This window comes from Leucoraja erinacea, chromosome 15 (genome assembly GCF_028641065.1).
Source record: "Leucoraja erinacea ecotype New England chromosome 15, Leri_hhj_1, whole genome shotgun sequence".
Taxonomy (NCBI): Eukaryota; Metazoa; Chordata; class Chondrichthyes; order Rajiformes; family Rajidae; genus Leucoraja; species Leucoraja erinaceus.
Window position 1 is genome coordinate 23,474,959 of NC_073391.1, and position 23,985 is coordinate 23,498,943.

General features: G+C 41.1%; 1 protein-coding gene across 2 annotated transcripts in view; it reads left to right on the forward strand.

Moving 5' to 3' along the window:
• The window catches only part of atrnl1b (attractin-like 1b), a 704,553-nt gene that overhangs the window by 178,535 nt on the left and 502,033 nt on the right, over positions 1–23,985 (forward strand). For both annotated transcript variants that reach the window (XM_055646916.1, XM_055646915.1), the window contains exons 14-17: positions 1,716–1,848; positions 4,259–4,440; positions 11,245–11,458; positions 21,684–21,872. In XM_055646916.1, the coding sequence (XP_055502891.1) occupies positions 1,716–1,848; positions 4,259–4,440; positions 11,245–11,458; positions 21,684–21,872 (718 nt within the window). The remainder of the gene's footprint in view (positions 1–1,715; positions 1,849–4,258; positions 4,441–11,244; positions 11,459–21,683; positions 21,873–23,985) is intronic.

Consider the following 23,985-nt stretch of genomic DNA (forward strand, 5'->3'; position numbering starts at 1 on the left):
GGAGTTCCCGAGTCGGCATCTTGTTGCCAGAGACCGCTGGCTTCACGATGTTAAAGACCACAGCCCCGCGGTTGGAGCTTCAATCCCCGGCAAAGTGATTGCAAGTTCCGCGATGTTAAATTCCCGCAGATTCCCACAGCTTGGTGCGCCTGGTCAATCTCCAGGAAAGGCCGCTAACTCCACGATGTTAAACCGCAGTGGGGACGGAGATACAATATGGAAAAAAATCGTATCTCTGTTGAGGTAAGAGGTTGAAAAAAGTTTCCCCCAACCCTCTTCCCCCCACGCAAAACAAACCAAGGAAAATTAGATCATACCTTTTAACACATACTAAAAATAACCAAAAGAAGAAAAGACAGACGGATTGTTGGCGAGGCAGCCACTGCAGGTAGCGCGGCCCGCAATGAAATTCCTTTCCAAAGTTTCTTCCATGTTATGATAACTTTGTCTTGGAAGTTTGTTGTCATGGAAGTATATTGTCATGCCCTTATTATTACTGGTTCTAAATCCGGGATCTTTGTTCACGGGCATTGGTACTAATCCTCATTGGAGTGACTGTTGCACTTCAAGAACAAGTTCATTAATGTCCAAGGACAATTAGTGTGGGGCCTTGATAATGATGCCCATATCTTACAAATGATTTTAAGAGAAAATATTTTGCCGATTATAATAATGCCTAGATTAATAAGGCAAGCTGAGTTTATCTGGAGCTAAGTTGAATCATATTGAAAAGACATGTATTTATCTTTATTGTTCAAGCAATTGCTTCATTTAACTTTTATTCTCTATACAGCAACTTCTCCCTATTTTTCTATCTTTGTCTTTAATGGGTGAAGTTTGCTGACAAAAAACAAACAATTTGATGATAAAGATAAACACCAAGTGGCTACTGTGTTACTCCAGCACTTTGTGTCTATTTTTCGAATAAACCAGTATCTGCTGTTCCTTGTTTCTATCTGATATTTCATGATAGTTTGTGCCGGTGTTATATTATTCTGTCATTGGCCGGTTCAGACTCTTACGCAGTATTCTATTTCTTTACCTTCAACAACCTCCATCTTTCTCTTGCATGTATTGGGTGGCACAGTGGTGCAGCTGGCAGAACTGCTGCTTCATGGTGTCGGAGACCTGTGTTTGATCTTGACCTCAGTACTGTGTATGAAAATTGCACGTTCATCCTATGACTGTGTGAATTTCCTCCAAATGCTATAGTTTTCTCTCGTATCTTAAAGACGAGCAGGTTTGTAGGTTAATTGGCCTCCGTAAATTGACTCTAGTGTGCGGGGAGTGGATATGAAATTGAAGAGATAACGTAGAACTAGTGTGAACAATGGTGGGTGTGGATCTGATGGCATGACAGGCCCTTTTCCAAGCTGTTTCTTTCACTCCATTTGAACAAAACTGGAAATCAATGTAAATTTCCATCATGGTATTTAAGACACTGATTTTTATGTTTTTATCTGGCTGCATTCCAATTACAGCACTTAAAATTAAGGACTTTAAGATTCCTGACTACTCATTTTATTTTATTTTTCTTACTCGTTGATGTTTGAAGCTGCTGAAAGCAAAGTGCATCAATAAATGCCAGTCAAATGTATTTCCTAGTAAGCGGTGTTTTATATTAATAGGTTATTAATATATGTAAGTGGTATGTTATCGTTTATGGTGGTTGAGTTGAGATTTTCAATAACATCTTCAAATATTTCTTTCCATAGTCTGTTACAAATTATACCAAATGCCGTGTACGAAATGAACATGTTTGTAGCAAATTTACAAACTGCAAGACCTGCTCTTCAAAGCTGAATTGTCAGTGGGATCTGCAGAACCACGAATGTCGAGCTTTGCCAGGTAATAATCAGAGCAAACTGAAGCATAAACAAAAATTACTTAATTTTATAGGATTGTCTCCTGTCTAGGATTTTTTGATGCACAGTGGTTTTGATACATGTTGCTGAACTGGTTCTAATAATTATTTTGATAGATGTTTAATATGGTCATTACAATTCCATAAATAAGACGTGGTTTTATTATCCCTGCCATTTGCTTCTGTGAGGAAAAGTCACCTTGCAGTATTATTAAATGAGAGAACAGAGGAGCAGTTAACATGAAACTGTTCATATGACTTGAGTCTGGTGTTGGATCTTATTGACAATTTAAACTTTATTTTCTAACTCTTCTCATCTTCCTGGTCTTTTTTTGATAATATATTTCCACTTTCATTGCTGCTGTCTCCTCGTAACTCTTCCTTTTCTTCCTTCTCCCACTTCCTTTCATTTCTTTCTTTAGATCCTAGTCATAGAGCGATACAGTGTGGAAACAGGCCCTTTGGTCCAACTTGCCCACACCGACCAACATGTCCCAGCTACACTCGTCCCACTTGCCTGTGTTTGGTCCATATTTCTCCAAATCCGTCTTGTCCATGTACCTGTTTAACTGTTTCTTAAACGTTGCATAGTACCTGCCTCAACTACCTCCTCTGGCAGCGTGTTCCATACACCCCCACCCTTATCTGAAAAAGTTACTCCTCAGATTCCTTTTAAATCTTTTCCCCATCACATTAAACGTATGTCGTCTGGTCCTCGATTCACCTACATTGGACAAGAGACTCTGTGTGTCTATCCGATCTATTCCTCCAATGATTTTATACACCTCTATAAGATCACCCTCACCCTACTGCACTCCAACCTACTCAACCTTTCCCGATAGCTCAGACTCTCTAATCCTGGCAACATCCTTATAAATCTTCTCTGTACCATTTCCAGCTTCTTGACAACATATGTCCTATAGTACGGTGCCCAGAACTGAACACAATACTCTAAATATAGCCTCACCAACGTCTTGTACAACTGCAACGTGACCACCCAACTTCTACACTGACTGATAAAGGACAAAGGCTTTTCTGACCACCTGATCTACCTGTGACTCCACCTTCAAGGAACCATGCACCTGCATTCCTAGATCCCTCTGCTCTACCATTCACTGTGTAGGTCCTGCCCATGTTAGACTTCCCAAAATGCACCACCTCACATTTCTTTGTATTAATCATTCCATCTTCCATTAATCATCCATCAATCATTCCTCAACCCACCTGGCCAATTGATCAAGATCCTGCTACAATTTTTCACAACCATCTTTACTATCTGCAAAACCACCCACTATCTGCAAACTTGCTAATCTTGCCGTGTATGTTCTCATCCAAATCATTGTAATAGATGACTCCTATTTATTTCCTGTTTCCACAAATTATTTTAGTGGTCTTTGCTGTTTAGCTGTTGATGTTATTGAATCCCTGCTCTGCCAATTTATGATGCTTAATTTCATAATTTGGTATGTTCAGCACTCATCATCGCTTCACATCATAGTCCATTTCATTACCATCTCCCAGCCACCTCCGTCCATGCCTTCCTCTTCCTAGTTTGTTCTCACTGCCTCCATCAATACTGGATTTTTGGTAATGTTATAAAACGTCAAGAATATTAAAATTCAGTCATTTTGCCCATAGAAACATAGAAAATAGGTGCAGGAGTAGGCCATTCAGCCCTTCGAGTCTGCACCGCCATTCAATATGATCATGGCTGATCATCCAACTCAGTATCCTGTACCTGCCTTCTCTCCATACCCCCTGATGCCACATCTAACTCCCTCTTAAATATAGCCAATGAACTGGCCTCAACTAGTGGCAGAGAATTCCAGAGATTCACCACTCTCTGTGTGAAAAATGTTTTTCTCATCTCGGTCCTAAAAGATTTCCCCCTTATCCTTAAACTGTGACCCCTTGTTCTGGACTTCCCCAACATTGGGAACAATCTTCCTGCATCTAGCCTGTCCAACCCCTTAAGAATTTTGGAAGTTTCTATAAGATCCCCCCTCAATCTTCTAAATCGAGTCTGCTCCACCATTCGATCATGGCTGATCTATTAATCCTTCTCAACCCCATTCTACTGCCTTCTCCCCACAACTTTTGACACACTTACTAATCAACAACCTATCAATTTTCACTTTAAATTATCCAGTGATGGTCTCTGCTGCTGTTTGTGGTTGTATCCTTTCTCTGATGTTCTTGGGAAATCACCTGGTCCAATGCTAATGGCTAGAAAATAAAGTTAGGTTTCACATGTTGCCTAGGTCTACGATAATTGTGAATGGTGGTTGGTGTGAGAGATTGCATGGCAATGCAGGTGATTTGGAATTTGTAAATTCTAAGTTTCCTCCTGTAGTATTATGAGATGTGAAAATTAGTTTGTTTCTCACATTCCAGCTCATCTCTGTGGAGAAGGCTGGAGTCATGTTGGGGACGTCTGTCTGCGGATTAATGCAAGCCGAGAAAACTATGATAATGCCAAACTTTATTGTTACAATCTTAATGGAAATCTTGCATCACTTACCACGTCGAAGGAAGTTGAATTTGTTCTAGAGGAGCTACACAAATACACTGTTCAGGTGATTAAAGCTGACCATTTATTTTTCCAATGTGTGTGATTTATTTTTATGTACAGGGAATCTATACTACGATGCATTGAGAAGCTGAATTATTGAATTGCTGTTCCGTGTAATAATAAAAGTGTAATGTAAATTGTGGACCTGTCTTCAACAGGCCAATTTGGATCATTTTAGGACATTCAGTGCCCTCCATAATGCCTGGGACAAAGATCCATCATTTATTTATTTGCCTCTGTACTCAACAATTTGAGATATGTAATAGAAAAAATCACATGTGGTTAAAGTGCACAATGTCAGATTTTAATAAAGGCCATTTTTATTCACCATGTAGAAATTACAGCAATGTTTATACATTGCCCCCCCATTTCAGGACACCATAATGTTTGGGACACAGCAATGTCATGTAAATGAAAGTAGTCATATTTAGTATTTTGTTGCATATCCTTTGCATACAATAACTGCTTGAAGTCTGCGATTAATGGACATCACCAGTTGCTGGGTGTCTTCTCTGCCAGGCCTGTATTGCAGCCATCTTTAGCTTATGCTTGTTTTGGGGGCTAGTCCCCTTCAGTTTTCTCTTCAGCATATAAAAGGCATGCTCAATTGGGTGCAGATCGGGTGATTGATTTGGCAACTCAAGAATTTACCATTTTTTAGCTTTGGAAAACTTCTTTGTTGCTTTAGCAGTATGTTTGGGATCATTGTCTTGCTGTAGAATGAACCGCCGGCCAATGAGTTTTGAGATATTAGTTTGAATTTGAGCAGATAGGATGTGTCTATACACTTCAGAATTCATTATACTACTACCATCAGCAGTTGTATTATCAATGAGTATAAGTGAACCAGTACCTTCACAGCCATACATGCCAAGACCACAACACCCCCACCACTGTGTTTCACAGATGAGGTGGTATGCTTTGGATCTTGGGCAGTTCCTTTTTTCCTGCATACTTTGCTCTTGGCATCGCTCTGATATAAATTAATCTTCGTCTCATCTGTCCTCAAGACCTTTTTCCAGAACTGTGGTTGCTCTTTTAAGTACTTCTTGGCAAACGGTAACCTGGCCATTCTATTTTCGCAGCTAACCAGTGGTTTGCATCTTGCAGTGTAACCTCTGTATTTCTGTTCATGAAGCCTTCTGCAGACAGTGGTCATTGACAAATCTACACCTGAAGAGTGTTTTTGATCTGTCGAAGAGGTGTTTGGGGTTTTTCTTTATTTTAGAGAGAATTCTGTCATCAGCTGTGGAGGTCTTCCTTGGCCTGCCAGTCCCTTTGCGATTAGTAAGCTCACCAGTGCTCCCTTTTTTCTTAATGATGCTCCAAACAGTTGATTTTAGTAAGCCTAAGGTTTGGCTGATGTCTCTAATTGTTTTATTCTTGTTTCTCCGCCTCATAATGGCTTCTTTGACTTTCATTGGCACAACTTTGGTCGTCATGTTGATAAACAGCAATAAAAGTTTCCAAAGGTGATGGAAAGACTGGAGCAAAGACTAGGTGCTGAGAGCTCTCTTATACCGACATTAAAGAGGCATTTGAACATACCTGAGCAATTACAAACACCTGTGAAACCATGTGTTCCAAACATTATGGTGCCCTGAAATGGGGGGACTATGTATAAACACGGCTGTAATTTCTACATGGTGAAACCAAAATGTATTAAAATGGTCTTTATTAAAATCTGACAATGTGCACTTTAACCACATGCGATTTTTTTTCTATTACAAATCTCAAATTGTGCAGGTCAGAGGCAAATAAATAAATGATGGGTCTTTGTCCCGAACATTATGGAGTGCACTGTAGTTTGTACAAATGTTCTGCATAATGTAGGAATGGTTTGTACGCATAGTAAAATAATAATTAAACCCACCATCTATAACTTTGTATGATTGATTTATTCCCAGCCCAATTACTTTTGGCAGCGACATAAATAGTGAGTTCTCCACAATTGTTAGAGCTAGTCAGTAATTCATTTTATATATTGTCCCAACCTCAAATGGTCTAGGGTACTCATTCATTTTAATGTGAGTAGAATATTGGCTTTGTAGCTTGATACATGTTCTCACATACTGGAAGTAGCTCTGTGTAGAATGCATAGCTTAATATATGAAAATGTAGAATTTGTTTTATTAAAGTATTGATAGATTTGTGATTTCAAACGTGTGGCTGGAAAAAACAAGTTGAGCAATATTATATCGATAATCCGTGATAATAATACCGAGAACCAATTCTCACTCTGCATCTGCAAATCGGTATATTCAGGTGTGCGTTTTGTGTTATTGATTGTTGATGTGAATCCAAACCTGCAAGTAAGTGTTAAAGACAGTAAATTTTGACAATTCAGCAATATTTGATATGAATATGCAAAGCTGAATTTTCACTCGTTGTAAAAGTTATGACAAAGATAGGAATTGGACATGAAACAGTCCAGTGGGCATAATATATCATTGTTTCTAGGGCAATCGGGACAATGACAGCTCATCGCATTTGGTGTTTCGCATTTCGAGGTAGTTTGCATGATGAAATGACTGAGTATTAATCCTTTTTGAATTAATAATAACCTCCAGCATAACAAGTGAACAGGATCTACTCTCTACAGAAAATAAAGTACCTTGTATTTCTGTTTAATCAACCGTGTTGCTGCTTTTATGTACATTTTGATTTCAAACCTAGTGGTCAATGATACTATTAATATTATTGCTCAGGCTTGTGAGATAACTTTGTTGAGGTGATGCTATTAATTCCTGCATGGCATTGCACCAAGTGGTATGTCAAAGAGCTTACACTGGGTTAACAAAGTCATAGCTCAATGTATAAAGAAAGCAGTAGAATTTTATTTACTGCTTTTGCATTGTGAGAAAGCTGTTCAGCTTCCTTGTTCTTTAAAGTCAGGTCAAGTATATAGCCTTTATTTATTTGTCGGCCGAGTTGTTTCAGAAAAAAAGCGTTGTTGGACGTCATTGTACATGATGCCCACAGCCAAGAACACAGATTGTCTTGCTTTTTTCCCCGTCTGTTATATGAAGACTCCATACTTTCAAATGTCTTTTCAGTAAGGCTGTCTTTTGCATGTGCTCCTTTATGGTTTTGGCAAGTGAACAGAATATGGTCAGTCTCTGAAACATATTGCAGCAGCTTCAAACTTGGTTGACCTAAGGAACAGCAGACTCTTTTTTAATAAGATTTAGAACATATATAAAGGAGAAGGGATTTACCAAGATTAAAATTTTAAGACTTTCTTTTCAGTTCAGCCTTTAGGTTTGAAGCTGAGTTGTCATGGTTTTTTTTAATATCGAGCACTGCAATTTTTTGTGTGAAGCATGAGTTTATTCTTTGGAGAGCTATACGATTGTAATTGGAATTTTGGCATGCACTATAATGTCTGACATTTAATTTGGAGATACAGCATGAAAACAGGCCCTTCGGCCCACCGAGCACATGCTGACCATCGATCACCCATTCACATTAGTTCTATGTTATTGAACTTTCTCATCCACTTCTTACACCTTTGGTGCAATTTACCTACAAACCCACACATTTTTGTGATATGGGAGGAAACAGGAGAACCCGAAGACACGTCACAGGGAGAACATGCAAACTCCACACTGACAGCATCTGAGGTCAGGATGAATGGCTCAATGATAAATGGTTCAAAGATACTTTGTTGCCACGTGTACCATGCACAATGAAATACATTTTAGGTGCCATCCTGTATCTTTCAAGTCAGAAATATTAAAAAAAAATTAAATGTTGAATCTTGGCCATGAAGGCCGATTGTCCCGACAGCAGGCATTGGGTCAGAGTTGCAGATGGTGGCCTTGCCAAACAATGTGGTTGATGTCTTCTACCGCTGCTTTACCACTCCGTACCACTGCAGACCGTGTCCATTCGGCACCCTCGGCTGCTTGGAGTAGGGCCTGATCTACTTGAGTCCCAGGCTGCTTGTGGGCTTCCAATGGCCCATTCTGTGGACTCGTGCACTGCGACATCTCGCCAACATCAGCCGGTGAACCCGCCGAACTTCACCTCCAGCCATCGCTCAGCCTCTGTGCCCTGGTGCATCTCCCGGAGCTGACCCACAACACCTCTAAGTGTTTCCGATGGTGCGGGAGTTAAGCCCCCAACCCGCTCACCAGCATCAATGTTTTCTTCTGCCCGCCGCTACCGCCATCCTGAAGGGACCAAACCCGGGTCTGTGGTGCTGTGAGGCTGCGCCACTGTGCCACGCTATGCGATTTCTGAAATTTGATGACATAATTCATTAACTGTTCCGATCCCCTCCCATGGAATGCATCTCTTCCCCTGTGTGGCTTGTTAACTTTTACAGTTTCTGACCTATTATAGCTTCCAACATTTTTCAGTCCTCTTTTTATAACTCTCCAAAATCACATCTCTTCCTTCACATTCACACAGCAATCCATGCATTATGACATGAGCTTTGACTTCAATAAGACCGATAAAATGTTTTTATTGTTCCCTCAGCCATTTTTCCCCTCACCATTGTAAGGGATTTCATTTCATAACATTCCATGGTTTATATTTTCTGTTCCATTGACTATTTCATTCTACAGAACTGAACATACTAGTATTTGTTTTGTTCTCAAATTATAAAAAGGTCACAGGTATTTCAGAAATTCCTCCACCCAGCTCTTAACCCTCTCCTGTTTCACCCCCTCTTATACTATTGTACTCTATCCTTGCCTGCATGTTTACACTCAGTCTATTTTATTTGGAGAGAAGGTTGTTCACCTGTCTTATGTTTAAATCTCTCTCTGCCTGGAGATTTGCATCTCGACCACCTACCCATTATTTGAAACCCCTTATTAAACCCCCAGTAATGCAGTTACACTTTTTCTGTTCCTTACTTCTGACCTAATACATTTTTGTTTGACCCACTTAATGTACTATCCCTGTATCTAAGTGTAATTTTAATCTTCATAAACTATCACCAGCTATCTCCAACCCTGTCATATTCTCAGTACGATCTTTTGCCTTATCATTCTGAATACACTGTAACCAAGAATATCAAGTTCCCAATTCTGCTCATTTATCCAGTTGTTTCTTTATTGCACGAATATTGTAACCTAATGAGAAAACTTGCAGTTGTCGATCATCAACCTTCATCCTCCTGCTCTTGCCTCTGAATTGATGTGTGTCGTAGGTGCGCTGTTTCTTGATGTTTAATGGCCATTTTAGTTGAGGGCTCTTCACAGTAAATATCAATAGTGCTTAAGACCTGAGGCTCAACTAATTCATCGTGCCACATTTTTAAGCAACACTGCATTCCAGGGCCATTGTACACTATACTGTTTATCATTTCTAGCTACCTATCCATCTCTGGTGCTATGAGGTGCTATCCATTTTCCGTTCATTAAAGATGATCATGAAACAATCTTAAGCTCCTATGGCCAATAGATGGATTGCTAAATGTACAATAAGAGTGCTGGTACTCTGATGAAACAATAACATTCATTCTGCATACTCTTTTACCAAAAACTACAAGTGGGCAATACCCATGGAACATAATTAAGAGATTTTTGATTGAACGAAAGCTAGTTCTTAGACTGCCATGCATCGTCTTGTATTTATGATATGTCTCTACTTTGCCCCATACCGTTGGAGCCATCTGGGTGGCTAAACATGGAGACGAATGTTGGATCTCATAAATTTTCACAAGACAGTCTGTGCATGATTTGGTGTTTCTTTCTCGAATGCCCCTGTCCCACTTAGGAAACCTGAACGGAAATCTCTGGAGACTTTGTGCCCCACCCAAGGTTTCCGTGTGGTTCTCGGAGGTTTCCGCAGGTTTTTGTCAGTCTCCCTCCCTGCTTCCACTACCTGCAACCTCTGGCAACCACCTTCAACCTCCGGAAACCGCAAGGAAACCTTGGGTGGGGCGGAAAGTCTCCAAAGGTTTCTGTTCAGGTTTCCTAAGTGATATAGGGGCTTAACTCAACTCTAGCCCTTTTCTATTCACAATCAGTAATACTGCAAGCCTTGAAAGAAAGGGAATTGTTATTTTAACTGGAATATAACAGAAGTGTTGAGGTGACATTTCAGGGGTATCTAGCTTTTGTAGGATTTAGTAGTGAAAATGTTGACAGTAAAAAACAAAAGAGTTTTTTTTTCATTTTGAATGCAAGCCTTGACTGGATTTGTGAATTTGTCACCAGTGGCAATTTTATACTTTCAAGCTGCAGCTTAGGGGTATTATATTGCTCATTTTACCTAGCAGAAAGATGAAACTTTAATCTTATTAGCCTGGGTTAGGTTCTGAGGAAACTTTCTGCTCCTGTAAAAAATAACTGTTTTCATCATTTAAACATATTCTGTAACATTTAAGCCCAAGATAACTGAATAATTGTATGTTATGTAATTGGATAATATTTGTTTTGTGTGTTTTTAAAAGTAACCCAAACCTGGCAAAACATGGAGAACTAGCAAAACAGTATTGAAGCAGGATGATGTATATATTGTAGAGAGATAACATATTTATTACACATTTGTAAAATATGTTAGTGTTAATGATCCAAGGATGGTTACAGTGGGTTCTAATGCAATGGAGGTTTGTCAGGTATAATGGTACACAATTGGAACAGTCTGCTTTCCGCTCTAAGTTGGAGCTAGCATTAATCTTTATTATCATGGAATAAGAAAGACACCAATATATGAATGCATTCTAAATTTAAGTGATAAAATCAATGCAACTAAGCATATGCAGACCAGTATTGATATCTAATGGGAGAAAATTGCACATTTAACCAGTGAACTGATTGGTTCTTTGCTTTTTCCTTGGTTATGACAGAAAATATCACCTTGGGTTGGATTGCGGAAGATCAACATCTCATACTGGGGTTGGGAAGATATGTCACCTTTTACTAACACCACCTTGCAATGGCTGCCAGGTGAACCCAATGACTCTGGATTCTGTGCATACCTGGTAAAAGCAGAAGTTGCTGGTTTAAAGGCCTACGCATGCACGGAGATGACGGATGGCTTAGTCTGTGAAAAGCCAGTTGGTAAGTTTTTATTTACCTGGATGTGTCAGTGAAACTACTTTCATATTAACCCAAATGCAAGGAATACAAAAAAAACCCACGCAAACACTTCTCTTCAGATGGCAGGACCACAAGACATAGAATTTCTGCAGAAAATGCAGGAAACACTCAGCATGAATGGCATCATCTGTTGAAAATGAAAGAATTTACATTTCAGATCAAAAAACCATGATCAGAACTGGGAGAGTGTTTTGTTTTAAAAAGTGAGTTTTAAGTTGAAGAAAGGATGGGGGAAAAATTAGTTGTATAAAGGAAATATCTCTTGTATAATGTGGCTAAGGTTCCCCAATTGATCCCAATGTTTACAGAGCTGACCTTTAAATATGTTGGTGTGGATAGAGAGAGAGAAAGCAAGAAACAGGACTCGTTTTTCGATGAAATGCAGGACAGCTGATGCTGAAACCAGAAACCAAAAGGAGAATGTTGGAAGGGCAATGTCTTTGACGAGAGGAAAACTGAGTTCATGTTACTGATGAATAACCTAATGGCAGACCTGTTCAATCTGATGTAAAGAGAAAAATAGGCCTTTGCAATTCTTGAATTTGGTCCCAAAGGTGCCTAGCTGGAAGATGAAAAGCTGTTCCCTAAGTTTCTGTTGTGCTTCATTGCAACAATGAAAAAGGGCACATGGGGAGTTCAGAATAGGGTGGAGAAAAAAAAATGACAGGCAACTCAAAGTACCTTAAATCTAATTTGTTCTTTCACGTTCTTAGCTTTTATGAAGGGTTTTTGATCTGAGACATTAACTCTGGTCCACTTCCCACAGATCTGTCTCATTTTCAACATTTTCTGGTTTTCATTGTCTACATTTGTATTAACCATCAAGGTTTCTGCAGCTGGTGGGATTGAAAACTCGTGTCCAAAGAACCATTTGTACCTGTGCTTTAATAACAGACAAAGGAAATGTTCTTCAATTGTTCACTCTTCTATATGTGTTGCTTTTGTGATGAATGGTGACTGAGTGGGTCACAAAATCAATTTTATGCATTTGCTATCATTTTGCAAACACCATGTTTTCTTTTTCTCTTTTAGTATTATCATGTACAAATAACGATTAAGCCAGTTTGATCTACTTTTATGTAATACCATATAGATTCCATTAACACTAGAGCATAATCACCAGGGCATAAATTGATTCCAGAGAGAGGAAAAATTAAAATCGTGATGTTCTTGGTTAGCAGTTTTTAAAGATTGGGAATAACAGCAAAGATTTACCTCGTGGGAAAAATAAGTCGGCCAACTTTGGTTTGTTTACTTCACCTCCAGCACCCTGCCTGCTGGAGTAGAACTGACATACAGGACTAATCAGAAATTGTTCAATCTGCTTAACCTCCTCGTCAGAAGTAGGATTTCTTCAACATCTAATCGAGTTGGAATACATAGAGTTTGGCCTCCAAATGTTCACAAAGTCATACTGGCTTGTACACTGAAGGCCACAAGAATGGGCCATGCATTTCTGCAAAATCAGAGTGCTCAACCAACCTATATGACCCTCGAAGACATGGACCACTTCCCCTAACTTAGAAGCTGGCTCTCAGAATAGACAGACATTGAAACTCTCTGCTCCCGTTGCTCTAGCACAGCTGTTTGGTTGGGTGAGGAAGTCAGTTTCAATGATCAAGTCTTAAAACTTGCCTCAGAGCCCATGGTCTGAAAGGCAGCATACATCACTATTTCTTTCTGAGACTTGGACTATGAATCCTAAGTGCACTAGGGGGGGGGGGGGGGGGGGGGGGATGTGTGAATTAACATGTGTCCTCTCCCAATTGACATCTTCAGCATTGAACCCTTCATTAACCAAAGGTGTTGGAAGGTACTGCAGATGCTGGTTTAAACTGAGCAGTTAATTAACTATTCGTTCAAGAAGGAACTGCAGATGCTGGAAGATCGAAGGTACACAAAATTGCTGGAGAAACTCAGCGGGTGCAGCAGCATCTATGGAGCGAAGAAAATAGGCGACGTTTTGGGCCGAAACCCTTCTTCAGACTGATGGGGGGTGGGAGGGGAGAAGGAAGGAAAAAGGGGAGGAGGAGGAGCCCGAGGGCGGGGGGATGGGAGGAGACAGCTCGAGGGTTAAGGAAGGGGAGGAGACAGCAAGGGCTAGCAAAATTGGGAGAATTCAACATTCATGCCATCAGGATGCAAGCTGCCCAGGCGGAATATGAGGTGCTGTTCCTCCAATTTCCGGTGTTGCTCATTCTGGCCATGGAGGAGACCCAGGACAGAGAGGTCGGATTGGGAATGGGAGGGGGAGTTGAAGTGCTGAGCCACCGGGAGTTCAGGTAGGTTATTGCGGACTGAGCGGAGGTGTTCAGCGAAACGATCGCCCAACCGCCGCTTAGTCTCCCCCCCCGATGTAAATCAGCTGACATCAGTGTACAGTACAGAGACAACGAGCATCTCCTTTGGATGCAGTAGATGATTTTGTTGGAAAAGATACAGGTGCAACAGGTACGTTGTTTTGTCGCACCTGGAACGACCTGCTTGGGACCTTGAATGGCCTCCCGGATGGTAGTCGATGGTTGGGGGGGGGAGGTCCTTGGCGATGCTGAGCGGCAGAAGGGACAGGTGTTGCATTTCTTGCAGAGGTTTGCCATGGAAAGTGATGCCCGGGGAGGGGGTGGTCACGGGAGGGACCTTCTTCAGTCTTCTCAGGAAGAACGCTTGACAATGGTATTGTTGTCCAAGGAGGGAGCAGTAGATGAGGTTTTGCGGAAGGCAGACATGCTTGGGACCTTGAATGGAGATGAAGGGAGGTGTTGCATTTCTTGCAGTTTGCCATGGAAAGTGTGGGGAGTGGTGGGGTCACGTTGACAAGGGAGGTGGCGGAAATGGCGGAGGATTATGTGTTGTATTTGTCGTTGCTGGTGGGGTGGCGGAAAGGTGAGGACCAGGTGGGGACTCTGCCCTTGTTGCGAGTGCGGGGATGGGGAGAGAGAGCAGTGTTGCGGGGTATGGATGAGACCCTGGTGCGAGCCTCATCTATGGTGGCGGAGGGGAATCCCCGTTCCCTGAAGAACGAGGACATTTCCGATGCCCTGGTATGGAATGTGTCATCCTGGGAGCAGATGCGGCGTAGGCGGAGGAATTGGGAGTAGGGGATGGAATCTTTACAGGGGGCAGGGTGGGAAGACGTGTAATCCAGATAGCCATGTGAGTCAGTTGGTTTGTAGTGTATGTCGGTCAGAAGTCTGTCCCCTGCGATGGAGATGGTGAGGTCAAGGAATGGTAGGGAAGTGTCGGAAATGGTCCAGGTGTATTGGAGTGCCGGATGGAAGTTGGTGGTGAAGTGGATGAAGTCAGTCAGTTGTGTGTAGGTGCAGGAGGTGGCCCCAAAGCAGTCGTCAATGTGTCGTTGATTAACTAGGTTGCATGTGTTGGGCAAGCCTAACACCTGACACCTGATACAAACACATACTTCCAAGTCTGTTCGAGGAAGAGATCAGCTGGTTTGACTCATAGAAACATAGAGAATAGGTTCAGGAGCAGGCCATTTGGCCCTTCGAGCAAGCACCGCCATTCATTGTGATCATGGCTGATCATCCACAATCAGTAACCCGTGCCCACCTTCTCTCTATACCCCTTGATTGTTAGCCCCAATCGCTCTATTTAACTCTCTTTTAAATCAATCCAGTGAATTGGCCTCCACTTCCTTCTATGGCAGAGAATTCTACAAATTCACAACTCTGGGTGAAAATCTTTTTTCGCATCTAGGTTTTAAATGGCCTCCCCTTTATTCTTAAACTGCAGCCCTTGGTTCTGGACTCCCCCAACATTGGGACCATTTTACCTGCATCTAGCTTGTCCAGTCCTTTTATAAGTTTCTGTAAGATTCCTTCTCATCCTTCTAAATTCCAGTGAATACAAGCCCAGTCTTTCCAATCTTTCCTCATGTGACAGTCCCGCCATCCCGGGGATTAACCTTATGAACCTACTCTGCAGTCCCTCAATAGCAAGGATGTCCTTCCTCAAATTAGGAGACCAAAACTGCACACAATACTCCAGATGTCGTCTCATCAGGGCCCTGTACAACTGCAGAAGAAGAAGGGTTTTGGCCCGAAACGTTGCCTATTTCCTTCGCTCCATAGATGCTGCTGCACCCGCTGAGTTTCTCCAGCTTTTTTGTGTGCAGAAGAACCTCTTTGCTCCTATAGTCAAATCCATTTATTATGAAGGCCAACATGCCATTAGCTTTCTTCACTGCCTGTTGTTCCTGCATGTTTACTTTCAGTGACTGGTGCACAAAGACATCCAGGTCTCGTTGCACTTCCCTTTTTCCTAATCTGACACCATTGAGATAATAATCTGCCTCCTTGTTTCTGCCGCCAAAGCGGATAACCTCACATTTATCTACATTATACTGCATCTGCCAAGAATCTGCCCACTCGCTCAACCTGTCCAAGTCACCCTGCAACCTCCTAGCATCCTCTTCGCAGTTCACTGCCACCCAGCTTTGTGTCGTCAGCAAATATGTTAGTGTTACTTTTCATTCCATCATCTAAATCATTAATATATATTGTAAATAGTTGCGACCCCAGCATCGAGCCTTGCGGCACTCCACATGCCACTGCCTGCCATTCTGACATGGACCTATTTATTCCTACTCTTTGTTTCCTGTCTGCCAACCGATTCTCGATCCATGTCAATACCCTACCCCCAATACCATGTGCTCTAGTTTTGCCCACTAATCTCCTGTGTGGGACCTTATCAAAGGCTTTCTGAAACTCCAGATACACTACATCCACTGGCTTTTCTTCATCCATTTTAACAACCTCAAAAAATTCCAGAAGATTAGTCAAGTATAAATCCATGCTGACTTGGATCATTCATTTTACTGCTATCCAAATCGCCGTTATTACTTCTTTAATAATTGACTCCGGCATCTTCCCCACCACCGATGTCAGGCTAACTGGTCTATAATTCCCAGTTTTCTCTCTTTTCTTTCTTGAAAAGTGGGATAACATTAGCTACCCTCCAATCCATAGGAACTGATCCTGAATCTATAGACTCATGGCATTCCTTGGCATCAAATGGGAAAAGGAGCATTAATGTGGCATTGAGGACCTACAGATCATGAATATGGGGTATGTTGAAGCTCAATATAAATGGCAGAATTGCACCTTCTTCGCAAATGAACCTCTGTACAGCCAAACATCAACTACCCCACCTATGGCAGCGTGTATGGTTCACACATTGGCCTCATCAGTCAGCACAACTCCCATGGAACTCAAGTGGAAATAATTCATCTTCAATCTGAGGGACTGCCTCAAATGCTCCTGTCTACACTTGCAACACAGTTTCTAAGGAACTCAGATTTCAGAGTTTAAATGATTAAAGCTTGATCACGATCAATTTGCAACCACCATAGTTTGCAATCGTGCCATTGTCCCAACTTTGTCTTTTCTTGCCTTCCATAAGGCCTTGTCTGGTAATGAACCATCTGTTTGGGAATTATCCGTCTCCAGACTTGAATCTACATCAAACCTATTTATCATACTTCTCTCACACATCCTCAAAATCTCTGTGTCTTTCAATTATTTTCCTCCTCCTTTCATCTGCCATCAATGTCTTAACTTCATAGTTTTGTTATCTTCTGTTGTCCTTCCTTCATCTTCAACCTTCCTCCCATAAAGTTCTCAATTCCTGAAATTTTCTACCTTGATACTCTGCATCTTTTCAATTCTGTATGTATCCAACTTGCCTTGAGTATCATGAACAGCTTCCTCAAAATAAGTAACATTCTGATTGCAACTGGATCACATTTTTTCTTCTTTCTCATTTGATAAAATTGACTCTCCTTTAACTTTCATTATCCTCTTCTGTAGTCTCCCTCCATTATTAAAATCCAGCTTGCAACTGAATGAAGGTCAGAAGGGACATGACATATGGATGTTCTCCTGAGATGCTGCCTGACCAGTGTCTTCTTTTATAAACCATCATCTGTTTCTACATCTCTGTCTTTAAAGTTGTTGACTGCAGCACCCTCCTCTGAAACAGCCCTCCAATCCCCACTCTGTTGCACAGCTCTGTGGCAGTGCACTAAATTAAATTTATTAAATCAAACCAGTGTCACCAGCAATGGCTTCTCTTCCTTGTCCATAAATGTAAACCTTCCATGCATTGTCCTGTTCCATTCTGTTCCAAAGCTGCTCGTCTTCCTTAAGTTACTTTTTTTCCAACCCTGAATTCACTAACTCTTGCTCTAAACATGTATCAATTTGCAGGCATCACTGTGTTTCATTACTTGGAAATGTGTTCCTACATCTTTTGTTTAATCATCAAATTTTGTTCACTCTGATGTTCCCTGGTGGTCTCTAGAATTGTGTAGTTAGTGCAGGTCCATCACTTATCCTCCCCGGAAGTCACCCCGAAAATGTGGCACTTATCGCCGCAATGCTAGTTTGTCTACGCAATGCTAAGTGTCTGTACGGTGCCTCTGCTCTCCTGTTCCGATACCATCCTTATCTTCTTCTTCTTGCGTATGGCATGCACAGCCTAAAGTTGTAGGACACACTTGTTCTATTTGATCTTATTTGATTGTGCATACCGGGTTGATTGCATTCTTTGAAACAGAGCGGACCACGTGAAGGTTGCAATCTTCCACCCCACCACCCTTATGTTCTTCTTTCTTTTCATTGTACTCTAACTGCAGAGTCCCCTTAATTTTCAACTGCAACATTTTCAAAAAGTCAGTTGTCGTTGCTAACGCTGCCTCTTTTTAAAGCCTCTAATTATCTTGCACTTAACGTTATTCACGTTATTCCCTTTATCATGTATCTGTACACTGTGGACGGCTTGATTATAATCATGTATTGTCTTTCCGCTGACTGGTTAGCACGCAACAAAAGGTTTTCACTGTACCTCGGTACACATGACAATAAACTAAACTAACTACAATGTGGATCTTCCACACAGATGAAATAATGTTTTGCTTTCATTCTATCTTGTCCTACTTTGAGATACATGAGATGCTTTATTGCACACAAAATGCTTTAAGAGTGTAGCAAAATGAAAAAAAAAACAATAATTTAACTCGTATTATTTCTCGGCTTTCTTCAAAGATTGGATTTTTAAACAAAATCCTAACACAATGAGTCAGATACGTCACAGGCTTTTCAACAATTTTTGATCAACTTTTAAATCCATGGCACTAGGGGGCAGTCTTGCACTTGATTGAAAGAAGCATGAAGCATTTCTTTGAAATACATGCTCGTTTTTCAATAGCAGTGTTCCATCCCTAATTCTACACTAATTTGCTAGTTATACCGACAACATTGTTAAAAAGAATTTAAAGATAATTAAGAAAAAGAACGTGGCGAAGCAGTGTATTAAACATCACTGTTAAAATGAAACAATCTGCTACGAAATAATATTTAAAATGCAAAATGTTGTGTTCTGGTCTGATTATCCATTAGTACTCAGTAATTATTTTGCCCATCAGTGCACAATAGGTGTGTTGTCAACAAATATATTGGCTGTGCAATCTGAAGATATTATTTTTTTTCTCTGGACTGTAATGTAACAATCAAAATGATATGTTGTTATGGGGTAGAGCGATATTTTTTTTTTTTCAGAACAGAAAAGCCAATGATGAGGATAGGCTATTTTATCCATTCAGGCTCATTAACTTCTTCAAATGACATCTAGCTGAATTTTGAATTGCCAAGGTTTCAACCTCTTAAAAAAGCAATATGGAATTAAGTACAAGTATGAAACATCAATGTTGGGTATAATGCAGTTCTTGTTTTCAAGGAAAAGTGTAAATGACTAATTTTACAATTGGGGTAACCTAAACATATTTTCATTAATAAAAGTATTCTCGGTGAGTGGTGTCACCATATATACAGTACATATTGATAAAAAGCATGGCAATCCTACGTATGTAAATTTGACATGCAAAAAAGCATTGGGTACATTATGTGTAGGGAAGAATTGCGGATGCTGGTTTAAATCGAAGGAAGACACAAAATGCTGGCATCTGGAGAGAAGGAATGGGTGACGTTTGGGTTGAGAACCTTCTTCAGACTTTAGTACATTATAATACCAACTACACAAAATTAGGTCTATTTCAATTTAAGGTATTGTGATGTTGTGAAAGAAGCTTTGCAAATACAAATGTATTTTTCCTGACATTTTTGAAGAGAAGGAGAATGCTGTGTTAGAATTGTAGTTGTGACGAGTGATAAAACTAGTTTTATTCTCGATTTGGGACAGAAGATGATGAAAAATGTAGGAAAAAAAATAATTATGGTGTACAAAATTGATAGCTTGCCAAAGTTAACAGGAAGGATCTGTTAGCTTCGCTAAGAGGTCAAAAACTAGATGATGTAGATTTTCGTTAATTGGCTGAAGGTTCAGTGCTGTAAGATGAAAGATTTATTTTTCACCCAGTGGGGAACTCGAACCCATTCCATGAGAATATGGTGGAGAGAGAAAGCCTTGCCACATTAAAAATGTAGCTGGGATGAGCATGTGGGATTAACTACACCCACAAGCCGACAGACCAAGAACTGGGAGGTGGAAATAATTATGTTTGAGTGACATGGATGTGATGAACTAAATAGGCAATACCTACATGGTAAATGTTTATGATTCAAAGACATGGCAATGTATCTGTAATACTTTGTTTAAGAAGGAACTGCAGATGCTGGAAAATCAAAGGTAGACAAAAGTGCTGGAAAAACTCAGCGGGTGCGGCAATATCTATGGAGCGAAGGAAATAGGCAACGTCTCGGGCCGAAAACGTTGCCTATCTGTAAATACAGACCTTTTTGACCTCCCAAAGGAAACATATATCTTTTGACATGTATTCTCTCATCAGAAAACATAGGGAAAGTTATTCCTATTTTCCAGAAGCTGATTGCCAAATATTTTCAGAACAGGAAAGAGAAGCAGAAATGGAAGTTTGATAGAATTGGATCCACCAGCACAAAGTTAAACCAACAACATAATCACTGGCTGTTAACACCTTGAAATAATAGACACTTTCCAGTAAAGAACTTGACAGCGTTCAATGTCCCAGATCAGATTCATTCACACCTTCAAACTGGACACCTCATTAGCCCTAGGCTGATCTGGAATGGTTAGCTCAGAAGCGTGGAATAATTGAAAACATGCTTGCTCTTGGACTGAATGATTGTTTCAAACATAATGCTATTTTGCTGTTATAGTAGGTGCTGAGTAAAGAACACTACCCATTTCACAAAAGCCAGGCTATTGCAGAGGAAGACATGCTATCTTTCCATTCATACCAATGAGGTTCTGACAGCCAATTACTCACATCTTCCCCCACCTCTGTGCCAGCACTTAAAATATTAGCAGCTGTGACATAGCGAGCGTTCCCGGTCAGGAGTCTGGAGAATATTAATTTCTAAATCCACTGGTGCTTTCCTGGCAAATCTAGTCTTGTAACAGCCATCTCGCACTGTGCAAATATTGGTGATAATTGATCCCATGCTCATTCTGTTCCTTCCTCTGTGGAAGAGGTTAGCAATGAACTGGCTGTCCAACAAGTAGCAAATGGACTGAATCGCAATGACAATTTCCCTGCACTTCTCCAGCACAGCACTGGATTAATAATGCCTGTCACTGTTACCATGCTGGAGACTTGTGGCATTGCTTGGCATCATCAGAGTAGATATACTGCTCTGTCAGACTGGATTACAATTGGACATGGACATAAGATACAAAATAAAACAAATGTTAAATTTCAATAGACCAGTGGTGCTCCTTTTTATTTTTTGTTGTTGTTCTATTGGATAAATCCTCTTGTAGCAGGCATAGTATTTGTAATTGCAAATGCTTCATGGTGTGCAGAATTGTTTCATTTCCAATAGATGCAACATTTTTACAATTGGTTTAACTATAATGGTAATTCAAACTGACCAACTATATTACTAAATTATCCCATCCAGTGTTAGGTTAACCGATATAATACGATAACATTTTATTATTAATGGAATCACAAAAGCTGTTCAAACTCCCACTTAAAAATACATTTATGGGCCAATGGAATAGAATTGCCCACTCTTCTTATGCTAATGGTTACGTATAAATTGATTATTGAACAAAATAATAGTGACATGGAATGGAGCCGAATGGTGCACGGTGCAATAAATTGTCATTTTCATGTTAAATTGCAGTGAATTATTGTTTGTCAAATTCTGAGATGCTTTTTGTTTTCTAGTGAGTCCAAATCAAAGTGCTAGATCATGCAAGACTCCCTGCTCCCTCAGAGCAACATGTTCAAATTGTACCAGCCAGGGTGTGGAATGCATGTGGTGCAGCAGTGCTCGCCGTTGTGTGGATTCCAATACTTACGTCATCTCTTTCCCATATGGACAATGCATGGAGTGGCAGACTACAAATTGTCTTTGTAAGTATTTGATAATTTACATTCCTCTAAATTAACCTATGTTTGTGATAACTCAGATGGCCCCAATCTTCTTGATGGTGCAGCAGTAGTGTTGTTGCCACACACCCAGGTTTGATCCTGATTATGGGTGCTGTCTATATGGAGTTTGTACGTTCTCCCCATGACTTGCGTGTGTTTTCTCCAGGATCTCTGGTTTCCTCCCACACTCCAAAGACAAACTGGTTTGTAGGTTAATTGGCTTGGTATAAATATAAATTGACCCTAGAGTGTGTAACACAGGGTAAGTGTAAGGGGATCGCTGGTCGACGTGGATTCGATGGGCCGAAGGGCCTGTTTCCATGCTGTATCTCTAAACTAAACTAAAACTTCTCAATGGAGTCACATAGCCCTGGGTTGCTACTCGTATGAGCCCTTCATTAGCTTGTACTGGAAATGCACACATGAATATATTTTTTTAGATGGTTGAGTAGTTGTGTGAGATGGGCATTCAGAAGTGCTTGAAGTGAGGAGCCAACATGTTGGTGACATTTCATAATACAGTGCAAGTGATTTAAAATTTCACCAAATAACACAGGATCTATCGGCATCCACTGTTATAATGAAAAGAATTCTGACAGTAACTTCTGAGGTACGTGTGGCTCAATGCAGAAGATGCTGTCAGTGATTCCTTGCTTCTCCACAGGGTGCATTGTCTTAAGACTTTCTCTACCATAACCTTCAGAAACCAGTGAATGAAAAATAACTTCACTTAATTATGAACCAGTCTCACTGTTTCTAAAAAGAAAACCCTTTGAGAATCGTACATTCTGTTGCAAGAAGTTGCAAGCTGATTTAAAACAGATTTCTATCTTTCTTGCTAACAACTTTGTGACTCGTATAAAAACTAAAATATATATATACTCTTACATTGGTGTTCAGATATTTAAAATTTCTGGGGAGATTTAAATGTATTTTAAAATTTGACTTTATTTCCACTTCCCTCTTTAATCCACGTATAAATCTTCACATCCGAGATGTTCTAAAATGTTGGTTTTGAAATCATACTTTCACTAGTTTGCTGGCTGCATTGCCATTGATTGATCTATATATACTCTGAAATAATAGAAACTATTGGCTGGATTGCATAACGAGATCTGAACCATCTGTGCTTTAGTCGTACTGCATTATACACAAGCAAACTAAAACAAAATTGAAGCCCTTTTGTGATTTTTCAAGTTTTTATAAGGCAAGGTTTGAATATGGAACCTGATGCTTTTTTATGGAATACTAGACTAAGTGGGACCCGTTGGGTCCCTGTCACACTGGAGGCCTGGTCCCCCAAAGCAACCCGTTCCTCAATGCAATATTCCACCACTCACCCGTTCCCCTAATGCAACCCATTCCCCCAATGCAATATTCCACCACTCACACATAGCCCTCAACTGCGCAGGCACGGCTCATTTCCCCTCATCCCCCAGCACTCCCTCCCCACCTCTTCACCCTCCCTCTTCTTTCCCCTCTCCTCCTGCTCTCCCCCAATCCCTCCCTCACATCGCCCTCCCTCTCCTTTCCTCTACCCTCAATCACACTCTCCCTCCCTCCATAACTCCTCTCCCCTCCCTACCCCCTTCCTATCCCTCTATCCCCCACTTCACCCACTCCTCACATCCCCCCCCCCCCCCCCCACTATCCTTCATCACCTCCCCCATTGCCCTCCTCTCCCTTATTCTACACTCCCTACCTCCCACTCTCCTCCCTCCTCTCCCTCTATTCGGTGCGACCTCCCCCCGCTCCCGGAGCAGCAGCAGCCGTCGGCTTCAGAGCAGCCTCAGCGTCCAGGCCCCGGATCGTCGGCACGGCCTCTCCCTGCCTGGCTTATTTCCACCCCCGAAGCTGGCCTCCGCCACCAGCAGACGCAGCCCCAGCCTCAGTGCCAAGGCAGCGGATCCCGGCGGGCTTGGGGCGGCAGAAATTAAAATGGAAGTAATCTTACCCGTATCGCCGTCGTGAAAAAAAGATGGTGACCTGAATTCTGGGAAGACCCCAACTACGCAGGCACCACTGATGACCCATTGGGTGCCCTTTGCGATGCCAGTAAATACTCGCACGGGAACTCTCCCCAACTGCACATGTG